We start from the raw sequence: 22,676 nt of genomic DNA, 5'->3' as shown, positions 1-22,676 counted from the left end.
ATATGTAGAAGGACGTGTAAAGACGGATTGGTTGCCGTCATTATTTTCATTTCTTTAAGTGAAAAAGTTCAAGGCTAACCAAATGAAAACATCTTGGCAAATGAAAAACACAGGAAATTTAGCAAAAAAAGAAAAATGGTATCATTGATGTAAGCGGCAATTGGCCAATGGTTGCATTTGAAACTTGATTTGGAGAAGAATGGTGTGTGAAAAATAATTTCACCACTGTCGTCAGAACGATAATTTTACGTGCGTGCTGTAATGGACTTATAATTAAAAACCTTTTTTGAGCAATGCTTCTTTTCTGAGAGATGTTTGAATGGTGTGCATTATTTATGAAGATTTGTTATACCAATTTTGTGGTTCTTCCAGTGTGCTGTAGACAATTTTTTGATACAATAAAACACGTAGCGATGGCGATTATAACGATTAAGAAGCAAAATGCATACATTTATTAGTGCGGTATTTTGAAACACAAATTTAAAATCTGTATTGCGGATAAAATGCTCTCATTTGGCTCTCATGCTGGATAAAGTTTATCGCGAACCCCGCCGGCCGTCCCTAAAGTAAGTGTTATTGAGTTGAAAAAAGATTTAAGAAAGAAAAAACAAAAGCATTAAACATTAAAAACTAAAATAGAAAATTTGCCGTTAGAGTTTTGACCATTCGACCGCAGTGCAAATGAAAAGCATCTTCCACATCAAGATTGAGATTGTGATTGAAAGCTCTAAAAGCTTTTTGAAAGCACAAACTGAAATGACAGCTTTTCTAACAGCATCGCTGTACCCAGGTGCTTAATTTTACAATAAGACACGTAAAAGAATACATTGATCAACCGTCTTAAAACGATTCAACATCTAAAAAAGAAACATTTACAAATGGTCTTACAGGTAGGTTAATTTCAAACAGACAAAAGATTTGATCAGTGCACAAAAAGGATCTCTTCAGACTGGTTTGCTGTCAGTTTTTTTAATATGCTGTCAGTTGTTCTCCGCTTTGATATCATGTTACCGCACTGCACTAGGTCACATTTTGGCGGGCTACTTTGTTCTTTGGTCTCGTTTTGGTCCTTGATGCATTATATTTAATTATGTATTTTATATAATTTTGTATTTAATGTACTATTGTCGCACATGTGTTGATGTTCACGTATAAATATTTAGTCAAGGGAGATATACATATTCAGCATGTTTAAAGAAATCGATTTATAATGTTTTGCATTCTCTTTAAGCTCAAGTACATTCCATAGCTCTGTAACAATAATCACATTTGTATTCTTTAAACTTTAAATTTTATTTACGTTGGAATGCAATTAGCACATAGCACATAGCAATATACGAGGAAGTTTTATGTAATTCAAAAAAAACATTTTTTTGGAGCTTCTGAGTTCCCTCTAACTAATTTAAATAACGACAAAAGAATGACAAACAAATATTTCAGTGTTTAGCAAATCACATTCTAGATCAAGTTATAACTTTTTTTCAAACTTTATACATAATACATTTGTTTTTCTTTTGTTAAAATATTATAACTTTGCAGAAAAATAATATTTGAAACAGGTTTCGAATTCTTATATCCTTTTCTAAGCCATATTGGTGAGTTTACTACAATTGTTTTTTTTAATTCATTAGAAATGGTTTCTAATCGTAGAAAATGGATCCTAAAGACCGAGCAACTGAACGATGGTGTATGTGATAAACGGCCCCATTTCCACACGACAGCACAGGGCATCAAATCCCAGAAATGGCAGGCGTGACCTTAGAGTTCGTTTAAGACAATCACAGATCATACCTACTATAATCAAGGCATCATTGATATTGGCAAATTTAACCATAGCTTACATTGTGAGTAAGTACACACCTATTTATTTCAGTTGATAAAGTGATTGATCTTGATCCAACTGATCATCCAAACTAGAAAAATGGTAAAAATGAACTGTTGCATATAAATTAAAATTTGTAAATCGGAATTTTCCTCGTAAAAAAGTATTATCATCAGTATGTTTCCATCCTCAAAAAGCTTGTATCCGATCTAACCGTAGTCTGCATTGCCACGCCCGTTGACGATTCGGTAGTTCATCCAGCATAAATTCACATGGCTTGCACTGCATTGCTGATGTGTACAGGTGGACTATGATGGACGCTGCGCTTTACTTAGTCTGGAGTCTTTGAAACAGCGAAATTGTAACGCGCAAAAACCATTCGTCTCAGGACTGCTTGACTATCGGATCGGATCGCCGATTCGCACTACTCTCTAGAATGAACATATACGTCCCGGCAAGATCGCTTTACCATACCAGATCACTACTTAACGTAGGGAAATGTCACTGTACAAAATCACTGTATATAAATAAGTAAATAAGTAACATGCATATTTTTGTACCGTGTTACTAAGCTTTCCCTATAGTGTGTGCAATATTTTTTTATTTGAGCTTATCTCGCTGAACATATACGATAACAATGCAGCACATTTTTATCGTTCTTCATCTGTTCCAAACAACTGAATCAGCAAGTAAGAGTAAGAATATCTCCTATGTAAAATACGTGGGTTCACTGCACTCAAAATGTAACAATGAATTCTTTTAACGAAATATTAATCTCAATACCAAATATAAAATACATTGTTGCAGGGTCATTGCCATCACCGCCAAGGCATCAGCACGAAAATGTTTTCTTTAGCGAAAAGCAAAACATAAGCCCCATTGTTTTCTCATTACTTAATAAAGTGCACGAAAAGGCGACATTGCATTGCAACAATTTGCTGCAGATAAATTGCGTAATGTGTAAGAGGGAATGAGATGCGAGATGCGTACAACTGTGCCTCATGACGGTTGTAAAGATAAATGCACGTGATAAGATTTACGAGACTGAAAAGAAGAGTACGATTGTAGCCTAGACATATGTACTATTTGATGCGTCAGAATGCGTTGGATATGAGTCAAGTTCACTTTGAAAACACTACCACTACTATAGAGAGCAGAAATAGTGCAAGCAACATTCGATAGAAATGGCCAGGCCGTACTTATTTAGGTTTTTTTGTCGTTCAAAACAGTCTTGCCGTATTACTTGATCTTTTAATTTTAATAAAAAAAAGTAAAATAGTATGGTACTGTCTCTCTTCTTAGTTGACTTAATTTTGATGGATAGTCCACCTATCCGTAGCGCTTTTGATTTTGATTAATTCTTATTAATTACACATGTGACATTACACATATACACTTTTACTTTTGAAATATTTTTTTCTAGTTTCAGCAAACGTGTTCAAAATTGTGTGTCTCTTATAGACTATTTTAATGATCACATAAAGACACAAAAATGGTGACCATGGACAGATAAATTTATCCCGCCAAAAAGCTTCATATTGACAAACATACACACGTGATTGATAATGGGAAAAAAATCAATGCAAAAAGCACATTAACACTATAACCCAACCTTGATTCAAATCCGATTATTTGCAGCAAAATTTGCTCACATGTGGTACAGAATGCTGCCAAAATAAGCTTGAGCCAGGGGTACTGCATAAGATGTGGGAAAGCCTTCCACGTGGAAAGAGGCTGAAGTTTCTTGATAATTGCCATATTGGGTACACCAATGTGCTTGAACATGGGTTATTCAAATCCCATTTCTATCTTTACGTTTTAGTTTTTTCAATGTGCAAATTAAAGCACTCTTTTTTCTATGCCGTTCTATGCAGAGTGCAGAGCGCTAGTATTACAGACTACAGCAGTGTATATATGGTTGTAATTGTTTTTCCCTGGCAAACATTCTCTCGGGTAGATTGGCATTAGTTTCAAGGTACAACGTATATTAGTGGATATTTTTAAACGTATCACAGTTTCATAACTAGATATTTGTTAATGCTGAAAATCACACATACGTTTCATCAATTTGCCGTGTACCACGTGCAGATCCATGAAACCATTAAATATGTGCAGCCTTGATTCTAAAAATTGCATTTCCATAGTGTTTGCATTGTTCATTCCTATATGGCATTGTGCAAATTGTTTTTTTTTGTAGGTAATTGAATGTCAATTGAAGCAATTTTTATGGCATGATAATGATTGAATACAGAGGCTGCAATAATTTAGAAGGTTTGATGTATGTACATGTGATTGAATGGTGATAAATATAGTTTATAGATACTCGGATACTCCGATTATAACAATAAGAATGAACAAGGAATCCAGTATTGATTTAATAATCATAGTTTAGAATACTGTCAAAATTGAAATTTTAAGTTAAAAAATTTAACTAATCCGATCTGTGAACTTATGAATAGTGTAGTAAATACTAGTAACGAAAAAAATATTCGGTGCTCTCTAATATGATAAGGTTTATGACTGCATTCATATACTGTATTTGTCAGCAGATGCTGCGTTAACCACGTGTTTAAAAATGTTTCTATCCGCATGTGTGTATGTGTTTGATGATGTTTAAAAAAGCGCGCTAAACACATTTCCAAGCCTTCAGTTTTAATCTATTGAACAAAAAATCATCTACCCATCCGGTGGTTTGGATGTATAAAACCGTTGAATGATGTGAGCTCCCGCGGAGCAAACATGAATATGCCATCGACATTTTCGCACAAGCACTTAGCTCCATCAGACCGGATATAGGTGAGCAAGGCTGCGTGGAATGCACGAGAAATTGAGTTTGTGAGGTGAACGAATGCTTCACAGGATATGCATCCTGTCATCCACACGACAACTGGTCCAATGGAAACGTTTACGTTTCTTCGCGGGACTGTGGAATCGTACAATTTCGTTTAGTTTGACGTTAAATCGCTGGTCGTTTTTCATAAATGCATTGTTTGAGACACCTTAGCAGAGGTTGGATTTTTTACGATGCGGATAGTTTGAAACACTCTTATGTTGGGATCCGAACTGCAAACATTCTAACCGTATCCAAAAACCCGAAGTGCGGCCCAATAAGGCCAGGTCGGGGCAATGCGAAACACGAAGTACAGGATAAAAATGAGTAAAAAACACCAACAACTGCAGAGAACCTTCGTCCTAGATAAGTCTGAGTGACTACGGAAACTCGCCCTGTATGTTTGTGGGAGAGCATGAACTTGGTTCGGAACCGTTTGGCCAGTATGCGGATAGCAGATACTCTTACCCTTACAATTGTCCTATGCGCCAACTCCCGGGGTGTTTGGAACTCGTTTGAATCATGCTCCCAATTTGCTCTCAAATGTTCTTCCGAATCAACGCCACGAGATTCTCTCTTGCATGCGTCTATGGTATTACACGTTTCTGGAATGCTAGCCCTGTCGACACTAACAGCGACAACTACGGTATAAAGCCTACGTTTCGGGGTCGAATGACTTTTAACAAAGTTTTTATGTTTACAAAATAGAACCAAATTTCAAAACTATGAATCAAGCATTTTTGTACATAATACAACTTTAAATAGAAAGCTATGAACTTTGACATACATTTTGAACCATTTTTTAAAATGAGTCCACCATTGAGTCAAAATGTTGTCAAAACTTTGTTCGAAACGCAATAATTAATAAATGTGGGAAAATAAATTTATCAACATTTGAATCTAAGCTATTTCAAATATTGAACAAGCAAGTGCAGATTAATTTTGAACTCATTTAATCCACAATTTACTCAATTTTCATAGTATACAAAAGTCTTAAAAAGGGCTTATAAAATCTAAAATCTGTTAAACTACATTTTACAAGCTTAATAGACTCACAGTTTGAAACACTTAAAAGATCTAACCAATGTATGGAAAAAATAATTAAATTAGTGTTATTTAACCCCTTTCAACATCATACATTTTTGCATACGCTAGTGTTGCATCCATTGTTCCTTATCGCTCGGGTTTTGGCGTTAGTCGCACCTATAAAAGCGACCCTTCAGTGCGACAACGGTCCGTATTCGTCGTGTGCCTGGTTAACGGTTCATACCACCTTCGCCTTTTCTACTAAGGACAGGTAACAGTGAATTCATTGCTTAGTGCATCTGCGTTGGTCAACGGGTACACACTGGTACGTTGCAGTGCGTTTCAAATCGTATCCTTGAATAGCTTGTGTTTGCGTGTGTGTTGGTGTGTGTGTGTGTGTGTGAGTTTGGGGTTGTGCGTTCTTCTATCGTATTCATTGTGATAAGCATGTTCCATTGTTATGCTAATGATTATTAAGCATATTAACGGTCACCAACGATCGGTGCATAAATGACTTGTTGTTTTATTTTCTGTCTTGTAACAATTGTTGTACATGTAGCACTGAACAGGTGTGTTCGGAATAGAAGTGCACATTGCGGTCTCCTGGAGAATAATATTTTGTTGCATCGGCTGAATTGATCATGTCAATGCGTATAAACATAAAAGTGGATTAACGTGCATGAGGTGTTTAAAGATGAAATTGCACGGAACAGAGTTTATGTGAGATTTCGATGGACAACATCAGTGACCATGTGTGTCGGACAGATTTAAGTAGAAATTAAAATTTGATTTGTCTTATAAATGAAAATGTGACCTTATTTAAATTTTCGTTAAGTCGAAAACGGTTGCATTAATGTAACAAAAAAAAATTCTGCAACAAAAAACAACCTCAATTTAGTCCATGAAAATCACAGAGCAATAGAGATCTGAGTAACTTTGTTCAAAGTAGTGGATTACGATTTACACATTAAAATCAGATCTATTAACATGTGTGCCGTTTGTTTTAATGGTGTAATTAATTGACTATAGTGTATTTTATCATTATTTTGCATTATTTTGAAATTTATATTACGAATATAATTGGAAAGGTGAAACATATAGACTTATAAAATATGAGCTAGATTAAATAAAGAAATCTAATAGACAGTACCTTATAAAACACAAAACAAGCGTTTTAATGTGCTGTAATTTGTGCATGTTTCGCGATGTATTAATTGCTAAATTGGTTTGCTGATATCATGCAATATTCACACAGTAACTTCACACAGTTTTCATGCTTTCTATATTCACCCCAAACAAGCAAACAAAATTCCCAAAAACAGTCAAGTAAGATTAAAAATGTGTAAGATGTGAAAATTCAGCGAAAAACAACGACTACACCCAACCATTCTCTGCTAACGATAGCGAACAGAACGTGTTTAAAGAACGCAAAGCCGCAATCTGACGTTCTACATGGCTGGCGCAGAATGTCTCACACCTCAAGAAACGTTGCGGATCAGTTGTCGATTAGATAGATAATAAACAGGTCGAAACTAGCAGCGCTTTGAGAAAGGCAGAAAATGATGATGCAAAGGACTAAAGATAGAACACGGGAGCGCCTCCGAGTTAGAGTTAAGCGTCCTAGCTTATCAACCCGATAATTGTAAATCCTTTCAAGCACAGTCAAGGGATGGTAATTATCGCATCGAAAGTAGGCGTGGAGAAGCACAATGTGCTTGTAGCTGTGATAGAATCTGCATGATAAGAATGTGTAGCGATAAAAATAGGTATGTCTGGTCAAAGATGTAATGCATGTATCAGGAATTTCACATAGCACCACGAAATCATAGAAAAACGTTGTTCATAAACGCGATATTTTTCAGGTGGTTTTGCTTTACAAATCACAGCGAAGTACAATGATGCACGTAGAGTGCTAATGCAAATGTAACAGCTTGATTAAAATGATACGCTACTGTTTGCTGATTTCGTAGTTCCCACAATAAGTTCCAATACAATATGTAGTGAACTTATTTTGCTAACCATGCGGTCACATACAACATATTTCGTACGTTAAAAGTACCTGAGGAAAAGATTATGTACGTAGCCAGATTTTTTATACAGAATGTGGTCAAGGTGATCGAGGTAAACGCAAACACTATCATCAATCTCTCCTTTGTACTGTCACTGTTATCCATCAGGTCAATCTGGCTTTATGGTTTAACACATTTTAGGCGCCAAGTTTGAACTCGTCAATCGATGCTGATGGATTGAGCTATGTATGCTTTCATGGATCACACTTCACGGTGACGTGAAATGTATTCATCTACATGCCAGGTGTCATCACTAGCAGTTGCTTTCCTTTCGCATCAGGGCCAATAATAGAACAGGGGCTGGAAAGGGCAGTATAGGGAAAGGAAAAGCTATATTTGATTCCTTTTTCACACTATGAAACAGCCTTTTTAAAGCTATAGTCTAATGTTGGAGATATGTACAAAACATCTAGGTGTCCTTTGCATATGCGGTCATTTAGTTGTACATTAATATCCACTCGTTTTGAAAGACTTAATACGTCTGAAATGTACCGGTTCATGTAAAATAAAAATAACTTTAAAATTTTAAATGAACAACAACATGCTCTAACATGACCTACCATTGCGGTGGTAATGATGAGTTCACATTTTATCCAGACAGCCATTGTTTGAATATGCTTCTAAAGAAAGCAATGTGTGTTGTTATATTTATATTTTGGAAATTTAAATTAAACACAATTTTTAATACATTGTGTTAGTAAGAATGCAGTACAAGAATTGCAAAACCATTGGCTTTTTAAAATATTTGTGTTAGCTACACATTTTATTTGCTAGAATTTTTGCATCTGCTCAAATAGAGTAAGAAAATAATAATTTGAATCTATTCTTACCCAAAAATGGAAATAAATTAAACATAAGGACTATTTTGATTATCTATGCATTTCTATCTACAAAACCGATAAGGCTATGCCATTCCTTCTGGAGAGTTAATTCCTTCGGGAATAAAACTCATCTAATAGGTCTGGCTAAATGTACACCAAGACACGACTGTATCGAAATGCAGGACACGGTCTCTACTGAGATTTGTAAAAAAAGATTAAGAAAACAACGCCATGATTCCATACTGCCTTTCGGACATGAATTGCGGAAAGGTACGAAGAGTTGAACAATAGTGAATATAACTGAAACACAATTATAATGTTCCCACAGGGAGGTATTTTGTACCTTGGTAGTCAATATAAACTTCTAAAATTACCCACAGTTTTTACATACGATAATACGGATAATAAGGAATGAAAGCTCATAGACTTATAGCAAGAAGCACTTCGATCGATATTGGAGAATTTTGGCTGATTGCCCAACAGCTTTTAAAGCCGCTTAAGGCAGTTAGAGCTATATCAAATTATTGCGAAAATTACAGATGAATGTGTTGTTTATTTTAACACTAGAACTACCAAGCGAGTTGGGAGTTTGTATTGGTGAGTTTTTTTAATTCGTAAAGGGAGAGACTATAGAAAGATTGCATTTAAATGTTGGGGATTTAAATTAGAAAATGTTTTTGGCAACCAGAAAATGATTTTTTTAATCTTTACATAACAATGCACTTTTAATGTGTCATATTTTGCAGTTACAAAACTAACAGAAGCCACAAAAAAGTGAAGAAATTGTGTAAATATCGAAATATAAAAAAATAAATAAAAGAAGGCCAAACGCCAGTGTTCATTTGCAATTGATTGCTTTGATTAAGAAAGCAATTAAAACTTTCCGTAGCCTCTTCCAGTATTTTTGGGCATTTTAACGACGGCTTAAAGAGAGAACAATTAACGAGACTCAGAATTACCCCATGAATACAGCAATGTTCCACACGTTCAAATGTTGTCTAAGCAGAAAAAAAATTATAAATGTTATCTTGAAACTGACCAACCCATCATTAAATGCTACGCTAAAATTAGCGTAAAATATCATCATGCCGATTTCCCAAATTTAGATGAGTTTTGGTTTTTTATGATGAAGCTTGCTACAAGTGTTTGCGTGCATGCCGCTTGCTTATCGGCTGTATGAAATAAGTGGACAGTTGGGAATTTTTCTAATAATGAATTTTCAACTAAAATCAATAAATATGAAAAATATTAACTGAATTAGCAACAGCAGCTGTTTCACGAAATGTAATAGAATTCAAATTTTAATCTAAGAGTAGAAAAATGATTAAATATGTTGCAGTACGTAAAAAACCAACAAATATTCTATTTTGCTTAATTTAATTTATCCTATTTAACACATAAACATAAATCGTTTACATAAATATCAAATAACTAAGTTTCAAAAGAGTTTAATCTAATGTGCCACTTAAAAAAATATGTTTTTAAAATTTTACTATACTTTATGATAGACAAAAAAATATTATTTGATTACTGTATGTGCCTTGCCAATGCCATTTCGAATCCCAATGATTTATAGCGTACACGTTTATTTAGCATAATGTTTTTGCTGTATTTGTTACTGCATTTTTATTGCAAATTTGTTATGCACCTTTTAGACAATGGACCCAACTGGAACATGTGTAAAACAATGCAGAATATGAGTGAATTGTACGCATGAATCAATTAATCATTGAAATATTGAATGCTCATAGCAATCACACTGTATTCCCCCGGTCTAGTCCCTCAAAGAGTGATCAATTATATTAAGGATGATTATTCATATCCCATGATGGAGATCTCAACGGACCTTGTTATCAGAGTATATTGTTTAAAGTATACTGTAAATTGAATTGCCATCAATTAAGTACGGACAAATTGCATTGGGTAGGTAAATAAAATGACCGCATTGAGCAAACAGACGGTTCAACGTTAATTTAGCGAAAGACTTATTTGTTGAACACAATGAAACTAAAAACAGGTTAAAATTGTAGGTGGTACGTAAACTTTTGAATGAATACACTAACGATTAAATGGTATATAGTCAAAATATTCGAAGCGATCGAATGATTCACAAATATCTGTTGAAAATAATCAAAGTACGAACGCGTTTATCTCAAAACAATATTTTGCAAATCGATAGCCATAATTTCACGGATGCACGGAATTTACACAACTAAATGGTACTTGTCTGCCGCGTTTAGTTAATGTTTTGGTTTTTCTTTATTTTACAAGCAGGACAGTTAAATAATTATATTAAATTATTTGCCTTTAATTGAAATTTTTAAAATCCGCTTGAACAAGTACTAGATTTAAATATTTTATTTCAACGTATTTTTTCAATCCGATGTAATTCGACTAAACACACCCGTTTAACACTTCAAAGGCTAATAAAAGCCTTTAAAATTTCCAACTTTCCGTTTCTATTTCTTCTCAAGTGTGCATTAATTATAACCTAATGTCTTCCTCTGAAAGAAATTCGAAACTGCAAGCGAAAAAACGTAGAGACATACGGTAAAATGTAAAAAAAAACATTGCAACTGAAAAGGTTTAAACGAGTTGAAATTAAAAGACATACTTCTAGACTGTTGTGAATAAGTAAAGAAGAGAAAATAACATGCGACAAGGGCTCACCATTTCACAGTGTAACCTAGGTACAAATTTCAACAGACTCTTTTGTGCAGTTGGTTCTTTAAATTGTACTCATTGTGATCACCATGGAAAATAAGCCATTTCTTAAGTTGGGTCCATCAAACGCGTTAAACGGTATAGGTAAAAATATTTGAAGTAGGTACGCTAAGAAGGTTTATGTTTTCAATATGAGGAAATGTAGCGTTCCAGTTTTACAGGTAGGAATGTTTCTGCGAGGTACAAATATTGATTATACCTTGAAAAAACATTTCCTTGTAAAGTAACCAAGGTGATCATTCACTACTTTGTGCCGAAGTCCTGCTTGAAGCTTTTGGTAATATCATAATTGGGAAATGGCAGTAAAGAACCATACAAGTCACAGCGATCCTTAATGGTAGAATTTTTCATGTTTATTAAAGTGTAAAAAAATACTAATCCAAAAGACAAAAACTCGCTTTGGTGCGGAAAAACCTTTGTAATATTTTCTTTACAGTTTTGCTGTGCTTAAATTTCAACATGTTCAAACTTTTTTTTAAATTTTTTTACGTTTCATTATAGTTCGTTCTAGTAAAATATAAACCAAGTGAGATAAAATAAAAATGTCACCAATCTCGGAATTCCGTAAGAAGAAGCTACTGTACGTATTCAACGTATTCTTCGGTAAGTGTTCTTCAGCACAATATTTCGATATAATTTAATTCATTGAAATTATGTCGATAAAAATTAAATGATTCCACATTTTTGTTGTACTAAACTATGTTCTGGGGTAATTTGAATCCATCGTTATTGTATAAGAAGTGTAAAATGAGTTTGTATTGCTGAATCGTTTATTATAATTATTCAATCTTCCTTGACGCTCACAGTCGTGTAGTGCAACACTCTTTTTGTGAAAAAAATTGAAGTAGTACAATATCAAGGCAATTTATAAGCTGATCAGTTTTAATTTGAACTTTGAATGAATAAATAACAATATTATCGTTGCTTAAAACCAAAAATCATTCCGAATCTAATATTTAGGTTAACATAAGCAGGGGAAATAATTCTTTTCTCTACCACAGCAAACGCATCATCTGATTTTTTTGAAGTCCTTTCTACTTTCGGTAATAGCATTTTTTCTGGCAGAATGATGGAATAGTCTTTTCGCGAGCACACCACTGCGATGACATTTACTGGTTTCGCGACATTTAAATTGTTTTTTATGCGAACTGTCCAGCAAAATTTAATGAAAAACCTAAGTGTTTGTTCCTTCTTTAGCAACAATAGCTCTTGACAGATTAAGACAGCATGAGCCAAGTAGTGTTTATGGTTGTTGGTCAAGCAATAGTAACTTTACCACAGACTTCAGTTATGTGAGTTGACATTTGATATGAAACAAATGCAATGGACGATTTCCAGCGCCAAATGAATGTCTGTTATTTGTGTCCTAAGCTAACTTAAAATTAAAATATACGATTAGTAGAACACAAGCCGGATTTATTCTAATCGCCAAATGACTACATAGACTTGTAGTATAATATAACATCTTATCATTTAAGTAAACATTTCATGCCAGATCGGAGTAATTATAATAAAAAAATTTAAACCAACTTTAAAAGATATGAAAAGTATTAAACATTTTCCCAAGAGCATAGCAATTCACATTTTTATGATCACAGCATCATCAACCGAACAAATAACAAATAACAATTAAATATCTCTATTTTTTAACAGATGTCAACCAGAGCGGTGAAATCGACCGTAAGGATTTCGAATTAGCAATTGAGGTAAGTAATATGACTGAATGCAATACGAGTAACGTACTTTTCTAAACACAAGCGTAACTTTTACCATGCTAAATGTGTTTCTTCTTTGATGGTATAAACACATTTGCGCGTTTAGAAAATCTGTGAACTTCGCGGGTGGCCAGCAGGTAATCCGAAGAATGTAGAAACGCACGATAGCATGTTCAAGATCTGGGAAGGCTTGCGCTCCAAGGCGGATAAAGATAACGATGGTCAGGTAAGCGAAACTTTTCTTCATCGCCTTGATTTGAATTTAAAACAGGGTACATTTTTTGTTAATCCATCCCTTTCGCGTACAAGTGTTGCATAAGTATGGCTAGAACCGAAAGCCCTGCGAAAGCCCAGTGAGTTAAAGAAAAAAGGTAGAAGAATTTACACGACCGATCAAAAATAGCCAACAGAAGAAGCGTTTTTCTCAAGTGTGTTTCATTATGGTTTCAAAAATGGTATTAACCACTTAACAGAATTTTACGCTCTTGCTGTCATTGCAGATATTATCATAAATCGTAAAATGTATTATCTTGATTATAAAAAGCATTGATACCCAATTGAAATAAACAGTAAAAACGAACAAACTTGGGCTTGGTTGAAAATATTTGAAATACAAGCACATTACCTAACAGTTCTTTTCCGAAAGAATAGCTCTTTTCGCATAAGAGCAGTTTCAGAACAATTTCACAAATTTCTGAAACTCACAATTGAGAATTGAACCGAATGATGACTGCCTAAAAATCTGTCATGGACTTAGTCTTAGTTGATCCTCTGCACTTTTGTGGTTTAACACCACCGTTCTGTTCGTAAACGACAGAAAGGGTATTGGTGGGGTTCACCCCTAAATATGTAGTGAAAGCAAAATGGGTACAATTTTACGCTTGTGAATCATACCGTATGTATGCGACGGTAAAGCTCTACCATGTATACGGCTTTGCATTCTGATTTGTAGAACGCGACATCACGAACCAAGTGAAGATTAATGATCTGAGGATTAGTTTGAGCATTGCTGAAAGCAACTATACAATGCAATGTATGGAGTATAACACTTAATGCGTGCAATGCGATGACTACTTCTTTCGGACACTTGTTTTGGGGTTCAGGTTGTGGACTGTCTGCACAAAGCGTAATGGTTCGCTACATGCTTATCATGACCACGTTTATTTGGTCTTTTGGTAGAAGTGCTCGTTTTTTATGCTTACTGTTATGTACTTGTTTGTATATATCTGGGTAAAAAAAACAATGATATGAAGCTAAAACAGAAGAGTTGATTTTACAATCAGTGTAAATTAGTACAATTCGGACACTTTGTGGCCAAAGGATTGTGTAAACATTAGGATAATTCAAATTTGTTTGTATTCCCTATCTGTTACCAAACATAAACATACGTAGATTGCTGATATAATAGTTAAAAAAAATTAAATCATCATACCTTCCGAGGAAAGTTAAGCTCTGATGAGATTTCGTAAAGAAATTTCAATGTTATCAGGATGGTCCTGATATTCCTTTTAGCTAGCATCGACAGGCCACGTCCAATGCTACATCACCACGAGTTCGTAGCTGTCTCGATACTGACAACTATGGAAGGATAGGCAGATTTACCGTAAGGATGCTGTAGGTGTTCTTCTTCACTGCTTCTTCTCTTAATTCGATTGATAAGGACGAGTCGACAGACACACGTCCATATGTGCAACTTGATGTACATAGAGGCCACCTAACTTAAATACAAAACTTTCATTCATTGACTTAAATTTTCAACTGTTTACTGTTTTCCAATGCTGCAGAATTCTTATAAATGTACCTGGTAGTACCGTTGAAGGTGAAATATGTGCAATGATCATCGGCACTATTTATTTACTGTTATTTTCTTGACGCTGTTCCCAGCAATAAAGGTGCAATACTACCTTCTCAAAAGCACCAAAGCTGCCTATTGAAAGGAAAACCACGATGCGGAAAAACGTTGTGTATTCCATTTGCAGGATTTGCAATTTTGCATCAGGTTTAAGTTGAGCGTATTCGCAAAATGCGAAACGAAAGTCAGCAATTTTACCTTCCCTCCGTATAATCGACTAGCTTATATCTAGCTGTATCGTAGAAACAGGTAGGGTAAAATATTATATTGCATCGCTGGCAATTGCAGCGCTGTTTTCATAGCAACTGCAGTGATTTTATTTACAACAAATGGATTAGAGATCTAGGCACAGGTACAAATTATTTCACATCAAGCCCGGAAGGGTAATGTAATGGAAATATTTCGTATGAACTAATAGAATTTGCATTTTTGGTCGTTCATTTATGATTTTTTTAGGTTTTACAGAAATTTAAAAGGAAGCATACACTATTAAAAGAATCACATAATTTGTATACAATTAGAAAATTAGCATATGATTGTAAAAAACTAAAATCTAAAAGCTCAATAAACCTTCTCTTATTTGAAATCAATTCGACAATCTACTTCCTTATACTTTACTGAAACTTAACAGTTTACATTATTTTATATTTACCTTTGAAAGTGCATCAGAATAATGGATTAGAAACAAAATTCTGGTAGTTTGTGTTCAACAGGTACAATGCAAATTTCATACTATACGATTTTTGTTCGATGTTTTAAATTGCCTCCAAGATTCTACTATAGCCAAGGTGGTTTATTTACACGTACACAAACGCTAAGCTTTCAATTTCTTTCCTACCATGCAAAAACCTCTTGAAACAGAACACGTTTTGAGCTAAACGCAATATTCATGTAACGTGAAATAATAGCTTTAGCTTTTTTGTACAGATTTTCCCCCGAGACACTACGTGGTAACACTATCTTTTTTGTACATTTTTAATATTCCTATGTAAGAACGAACTGAGCTGATCTCATTCCCCGTCGCCATATACGACACTCGGGAGAATAGCAGCGTGGTCGTTGTGAGATCAGATCCCATTGGGAATCCAAGCCTCCCGACATAGAGACTATTGGGCTACGTAACACAATTTAACTCATGCCAGCTTAAGGAAACATGAATGCCAAGATCATTCGTTGTGTGAAAGTTGTTAAAAAAGTAATATTTCGGATGATTGCTTGAATATGTTTGAATTTGCATTGGTTTGTTTTGTATTTGAGTAGTTCGGAAAAACAGTTTATTTAGGAGTTTAAGATTTATTATGTGGCCGAAATTAGTTTCTCTAATTAACAGTTAATTATTCAAACCAGTAAGCAATTTAGAAAACAATGTATCGAAAGGTCTATCTTGTTTTGCTAATTACAATGGATAAAAAATAGAACACTTTTAGAAATTTAAGAACTTTGCTAAACTATGTACAAACTAAAGTGACTATCTTTGAAACCGATATCCACACATATTGAGGATAGTTATGTTTGTGCATGTTATTTGTCAATTGATGGCGATTAAAGTGGTCGCTTCTACTGGTGCCACATTGTTTTTTTAGGTGCATCGCGCAAAACATGGTGGCAAAATGTGTGCAAACCATACTATAAACGCAAAGAACCACGGAACAATCAAAACTGGACCATTGCCAGCAGATATATTAAATTAATCGTGCCAAAGATATCCCAATAGCACACATTTCGAAACAAGGTAGAACCATGCGTAGCGGTCGAACGTGTTCTGTTTATAAATCAGGGCATCGCTTTTACTGCTAGAAAATTAAATCCTAGAACTCAAATGACCATAACTAGAGTGAGACAATTTGGAAAAATGTGCAAATGTGGCGGTGCGACAAATATGTGCCGTATAAAAGGAAGAAACATTTTGCGCATTGCGTGTGCGTGTATGCAGTTTTCGTTACCATAATCACGGAGTCACGCAGAATTCAAATACTTTACACATACGCCTATTATTCGAATATCAAAAACTCATGTGATAGGATACTGTTTGATGCGTCAACTGTTCTAAAATATCTTTTTCTTAGTCTGCTTCTACAACGCGTACAAGCACACACTAAGTTACTGCTGGTAAATACGTCGGCCAAGTTAGATGATGATGCTAATACTAATGATTAGCACGTAGTCTGATTGGTTCCTGAATGCTTTCTTAACACATTACTCGTACATACACAACGTAATACACTAATCGTAGTCGTAAACGTAATCTATCTTCCAGCAGATATTTATTGAGTTTGGACTTGGCAAGATATACTTAAATATTAAGGTTTCTATAACTAATCTAAATCTATGCTAAACTAAGTTAACAGTGAAAATGGCATAATATCTAGCATAGAAAGAAGAAGGAGAACATATTAAAGAGAGTCTACAAAATATTTTAAATAAAGAAAACAATTTTGTTTTTAATCATATTAGGACGGCCATGCCGTATGACTTAAAGAAGACAAATTAATCTTAAAAAAAGCATTATAAAAGTATTATCTGGAATAACAAAGTTAATTTTGCACATCTCACAAATATTTTTCCCAGGTGTCTGTTGATGAGTGGTGCAACATGTGGGATGCCTATGCAAAAGATCCAAGCACTGTCATGGACTGGCAATTAAGGTAAGATTTAGTTAGTTATATTTATAAAAATATTCTACGCTATAATGACAAGAATACAATACGCTGCTAAGAGTTATATTTTATTAAAAGCGATATTTTAGATAAAAGGCTTTCTTCTTCCTCTTCTTCTTCTTCTTCTTCTTCTTGGCGTTACGACTTCTAAGGTCATAACGGCCATTTTTGGCTTACGAGACTTATTTTACCACGTAGCTGGATAGTCAGTCCTTGCTACGGCGGACGGTCCGGATGGGATTTGCCCTCAGTACTGCCGTATGGACCTGGTGCCGTTTATCATATACGCCACCGGGCCGCCGAGGCTTTATTGCTTTCAAATGACAAGCTCACTCGGCCAAAAACCCGCTATAATAATAAATTTGTCAAATCGGTTATATTTATTCTGGGCAAGAACGGAAAGGACGCACTTCTCATAGAACGCTTTTCTAACAGTAAGACTATTTTGGATATGTTTTACATCTTTAAAGCTTTAATAATTTTAATTTGGCCGACATCATCCTCAGACTCCAGTACATGAACTAGCATTAGAGTGTTTTTAAGTCATCGGTTTTTTAAATTTTGATGATGTTCCACAAATACTTAAAATCTTATTTTACAACAATTATAAACCATATAGAATCGTCTTCTGCAAAATATTTTCCAGATCTTCTGACTGTACTATTTTACAATTGGTATAATAATTTAAAAAATAAAATGTGTTCTGCATTTGTGATTGCATTCGTAAGTATCTTTAATAGTTAGAATTTGCATCAAAATGCTTCAGTTTGCTAACTTTACTTTGTGAGTTAGACATTACTTTAGTTCATGCGAAACGGATGTGGAATAATAGCTGTCGGAAAACGGGTATAAATTAATTCTCGTTGCATCTTCAGATTTCTCAAGAACTAGCAGGCTTGAAAGTAATTTATGACATTTGTAAGATGAAGTGTTGCACAAACGGACTAACTTTGACCCTGCACTGTTGTTGGTCCGCCTAGGCAAGATAATTTTGCATTACATTATTCTTGAACTTGTGGTGAGTGAAGAAGTTTCGTTAATTCTAAGTCCAGCTTTGCGCTTTGTACTTCTGGAATGAGTTGATTTTTATTTGCACCATAAAAATGTTTACAGTGATTTAAAAAATAAATAAGTTTTTACAGATAGCCACAACCGATCTATTTTTTTCAATCAATTTTCTTGTTACCATTATTCTCTTATCTTATCAAACATTTCAGGAATGTTTTGCAACATTTTTAATTTATATTCTACTAACATGTTATGAAACTTTTCCAGGTACATGAATTTCATGTTTGACCTCGAAGATGCCTCACACGACGGAACAATCGACGGAGACGAATTTTCGATTGTGTGCTCCAGCTACGGTGTTGATAAAAACGAGTGCCAGGAGGCGTTCAAAAAGATGTCAAAGGTTTGTTACATCGTTACGGTATGAGTTCAGTAGCTAGCGCGGCGTTCAAAAGAGGAAGTAGATAATTTAATCGCTTCCACATTGAATTCTTAACAAACGGCTCTATTGAAACGGATAATCGACTTCTTTTTTTACTGTTTATCTTGCAATACACGAACTTTTAACGAATCGACTCGCCACATTTTTTGGTATTGATTTCAATTTCAGAGCGGAAAGACGATTGTGTTTTTGACCGTTTGTGACGTGCCAAGCATTAAGGTTTATGGCCCACTGGTGGCACGTTTGAATAGAAAAAAATAATCATTAATAGTAGTGCAAAATTTGGTGGATTTAATTTAAACCCTGGAAACTAAAAATCCTTTAACACAAAAAGATTTGAGGATATGGCTTACGAGTTCCTGTTTCCATTTAATGTTTATCATTACATTCAACAATAAATAATGCTTGTTTATATGTATGCTACCTAAAAGAAAACGTTATAATGCAACGCTAAGCTGCTTTTGTTAAAAAAATATAATTAAAACGTTTCATGCTAATTCTTTATTTCATTTATTTTTATTTTCCAATTTATAACATTAAGGGCGAAGTGGAAGTGAACCGAGAACAGTTTGCTGATCTATGGCGTGAATACTTTTCATCAGATGATCCAGCCTCACCCGGTAACTTCATTTTTGGCAAAACATCGTTTTAACGGAGTTATAGCCCTTGAATGTACCAATGGCTTAATGCTTAGTCCAGAAAGGAATAAACGACCCGCTAATTGCCAATAATGAAGGAAGTATGACGCTGATAATGATGATAAAAATAAACGACACCAGTGGCATAGCATCTTGGATGCGTGTGGCAAATGATTCAAATATGTTTCGACGAAAAAAGTTTGAGTAACTGTCCACGGCTATAATATCGGTTTCCTGCTCTATGGTAATCGGCTAATATTGCTAGTTGAAATAAATCAGATAACTCTGTCTTAGTTAATGCTGTTGCCTTTGGTTTATTTTGTTTCTTTTCATCTTGTTATATTACATTCGTTTAAAATAAAGAAATTTGTTATGATTGTTTTTTTTTATTTTATGATTAAAGCAGCATAGATTAATTTGAGTTTATTTGTTAAGCAAAAATTAGAAAAAAATAATACAATACACATTCCACTTGGGTGCGGTGTCACAATTGGGGCAAGGTTAAGGAACTATAAATGATAAGTGGATTATATTCCAAACCCATCTTGAAAGCGGAAGATAACACAAGAAAACAAAAGTTGTAAGGAAATCCGAACACTGCAACAACTACCGCTTTGTTTATGTCAAATGCTGGTAACAGAATATCCGAAATTATACGAAGAAGGAAATCTGCTTCCACTGTAGTGTTAGCGAGAAGTTTACCTTTCCCTTTGTTATCTGTTTTTATACAGTTCGTAATATGTTTTAACGACAATGTAAAGCGATACATTTGTTTACTTTGAGAATTTTAATATTAATTAAATACTTAACTTTACAGAAAAAACCTCATATCATGAAACACGGTTTGAAAAAAAACCGTCTACAAAGTGTAATGTTACCATAGTTATTAGACTTGTTATTTGTTTTATTGCCTTTGATTTTGATTTCCATTTCATTACTTTCATCGGATTTGATGCACCAATAATTTGATGCATTAAAAAAATTCTATTTTTGTTTTGTTTATGCAAAATGATAGCCACAAAGGGAAACTGCACAAAATGTTTTTGATAGATAGACAGAAGTCAGAAAAAGTACTCAACTAATGTTAAAGAAAACCGATCATTTACACAACAATGACAAATATCAACGATTTTGTCATTATGTACAACCAAACTAGTAGATCTTGTGAGAAAAAAACTCAGTTAAACAGACACTATGGAGCAAAATTGTGTAGCACAGTGAAACGGATTACGATTAAGCGAACACTGAAATCGAATCAAATGATCGAAATGTCTTCAGATCTGATTGTTCTGGGAATTTTCATGATATTAAATATTACATGTGCATGTGTAGTAGAATCTACCTACTGAAAAAGGGGAAGATGAAGAAGAAGATACAATCTAAATTTATAACTGTTTTTAAGGAAAAATTTCTTGTTGCTAAAAGAAAACAAAAACATGAAGTAACTATGTCGAAACTTTCATTCTCTTGGAACATAAGCACAAAAATCTGTACTCTCTAAACTATTTCTTTAATCTTCTCTTTGAAATCGAAAAAAAAAAAACATTCAACTTCATAATTCCGTAAATCGACAATACCACTACAACCAATGTAGAAGCAAGGTGTATGTTTTTGGGGAGAACAGCTCGTATTCTATTTCATGTGCATTCGGTGACAGAAGAGACTCTAGCGTTACTGTTGCTGCTTTAAAACTTTTGGTCAAAACCCAACATTCCTATTTGTGTTCCGCACTTCTTGTTCCTGTTACATTAGCTTACAAATCTTTAAACAAACGACACTCTAGCGTCAATACGTTTGTGCAAAATGTGTGAATGAACACGATTCAACAGGGAAATCGGCCTTAGCTGAGATCATTAATTCGAAACAAACAACAAATTCAAATGTTGAGACAAAATAAAGAGCAAGAATCAAATACTACATTCTGGCAAGCAAAAACCATGAAACCAGCAGTGTCTACGGTACGAAACAGACAACATGGTCGTCAATTAAATGTATCTCGTTCGTGTTTGAAATGTTGCCTAATGGAACACATCTTCTAAATGTAAAGATGACCCATTAAAACACCATTCAAATGTCAATTCATTTATTGGAATATCAAACCTTGATCCAAACCGATTTACCTTTAACGATAGTAGATTTCGGGAAAAAATGAACGAATGTGTCTATTGTATGTCTATTTCTCGAGGTACGGTGTGAATTAGTAAGATGTGAATTTAATAACACTACCTAAACACATTAAGACAACTATAGATATATTAATGTTGAATGTTATGAGATTTGCCGAAAACAAAAAATCTGTCAAACATAATTGGTGAATAATAATAAAAGTGTTTGATGTGGGTAAGACAGATTTCACTGTACAATACTGTGTTTTACGACGAACGTTCCGAAAATTCATTGTTATTTACATTATTTCTTCAATCCAGTAGGTATAGCATACACTGGAATTTATTAACATTATTTTGCAATTTAATAATTTTGACTATTTGTCAATTTCAACTGATGATATTTACCACTATATTCTCCATTTCAACTGCAAAAGAATCTGTGATGAATAGGATAAAAGATTAGTAGCTTTGAGAATTCTATTGATCTGCAAAGATAGGGAAATTTTGAAAAGTTAGACAATTGTTTTAACTATCCTAAACTACAGAAGATTGAGTTAATATACCGCAATAAAAGTGAAAAGTAAGATTGCAGTATTGCACTTATTATTTATTTGGAACAACGCCTTCGGGAAAACAGAATCTAACATGTACTTACACATCATTGTCGAAAGTGCCCCAGAGTTATTAATTTGCATACAAAATCAGTGTATGAATAGATCTACTGAGACACACTTAGGGGAATGCAATGAAATAATTGGATGTCTGTAAGATTTGCTCAACGGTCCTCAGGCATGATTTCGTTTGTTGTTTTTACTCATTAATTTAACATCAAGCACATGTATGAGGATTGCAAAAAACAATGTGATGAGTAGTGATTATGGAACGAGGAGATAAGAGACAGATAATGGTAAGTCGTAACCTTGACACAGATTTTATTTGGCGAACATATTTTATATGAAACATT

The 22,676-nt window shown here is 34.2% G+C and overlaps 1 protein-coding gene across 3 annotated transcripts; it reads left to right on the top strand.

Moving 5' to 3' along the window:
• Positions 1-5,869: 5,869 nt before the first annotated feature.
• LOC125762563 (calexcitin-1) lies at positions 5,870-21,954 on the top strand. 3 transcript variants are annotated; one of them, XM_049424773.1, is made up of 7 exons: positions 5,870-6,003; positions 11,794-11,895; positions 12,946-12,998; positions 13,114-13,233; positions 17,428-17,504; positions 18,792-18,927; positions 19,508-21,954. In XM_049424773.1, exons 2-7 carry the CDS (start codon positions 11,835-11,837, stop codon positions 19,616-19,618), a joined length of 558 nt encoding a protein of 185 aa, XP_049280730.1. In that variant the 5' UTR covers positions 5,870-6,003; positions 11,794-11,834; the 3' UTR covers positions 19,619-21,954. The 3 variants fall into 3 exon arrangements, with proteins under 3 accessions (XP_049280730.1, XP_049280731.1, XP_049280733.1); XM_049424774.1 differs by having other exon boundaries at positions 5,877-5,949; XM_049424776.1 differs by having other exon boundaries at positions 5,884-6,074.
• The last annotated feature ends 722 nt before the right edge of the window (positions 21,955-22,676 follow it).

Source organism: Anopheles funestus, chromosome 2RL, assembly GCF_943734845.2.
Source record: "Anopheles funestus chromosome 2RL, idAnoFuneDA-416_04, whole genome shotgun sequence".
Taxonomy (NCBI): Eukaryota; Metazoa; Arthropoda; class Insecta; order Diptera; family Culicidae; genus Anopheles; species Anopheles funestus.
The sequence above is the reverse complement of the archived record's forward strand: the minus strand, read 5'-3'. Positions and strand labels throughout refer to the sequence as shown.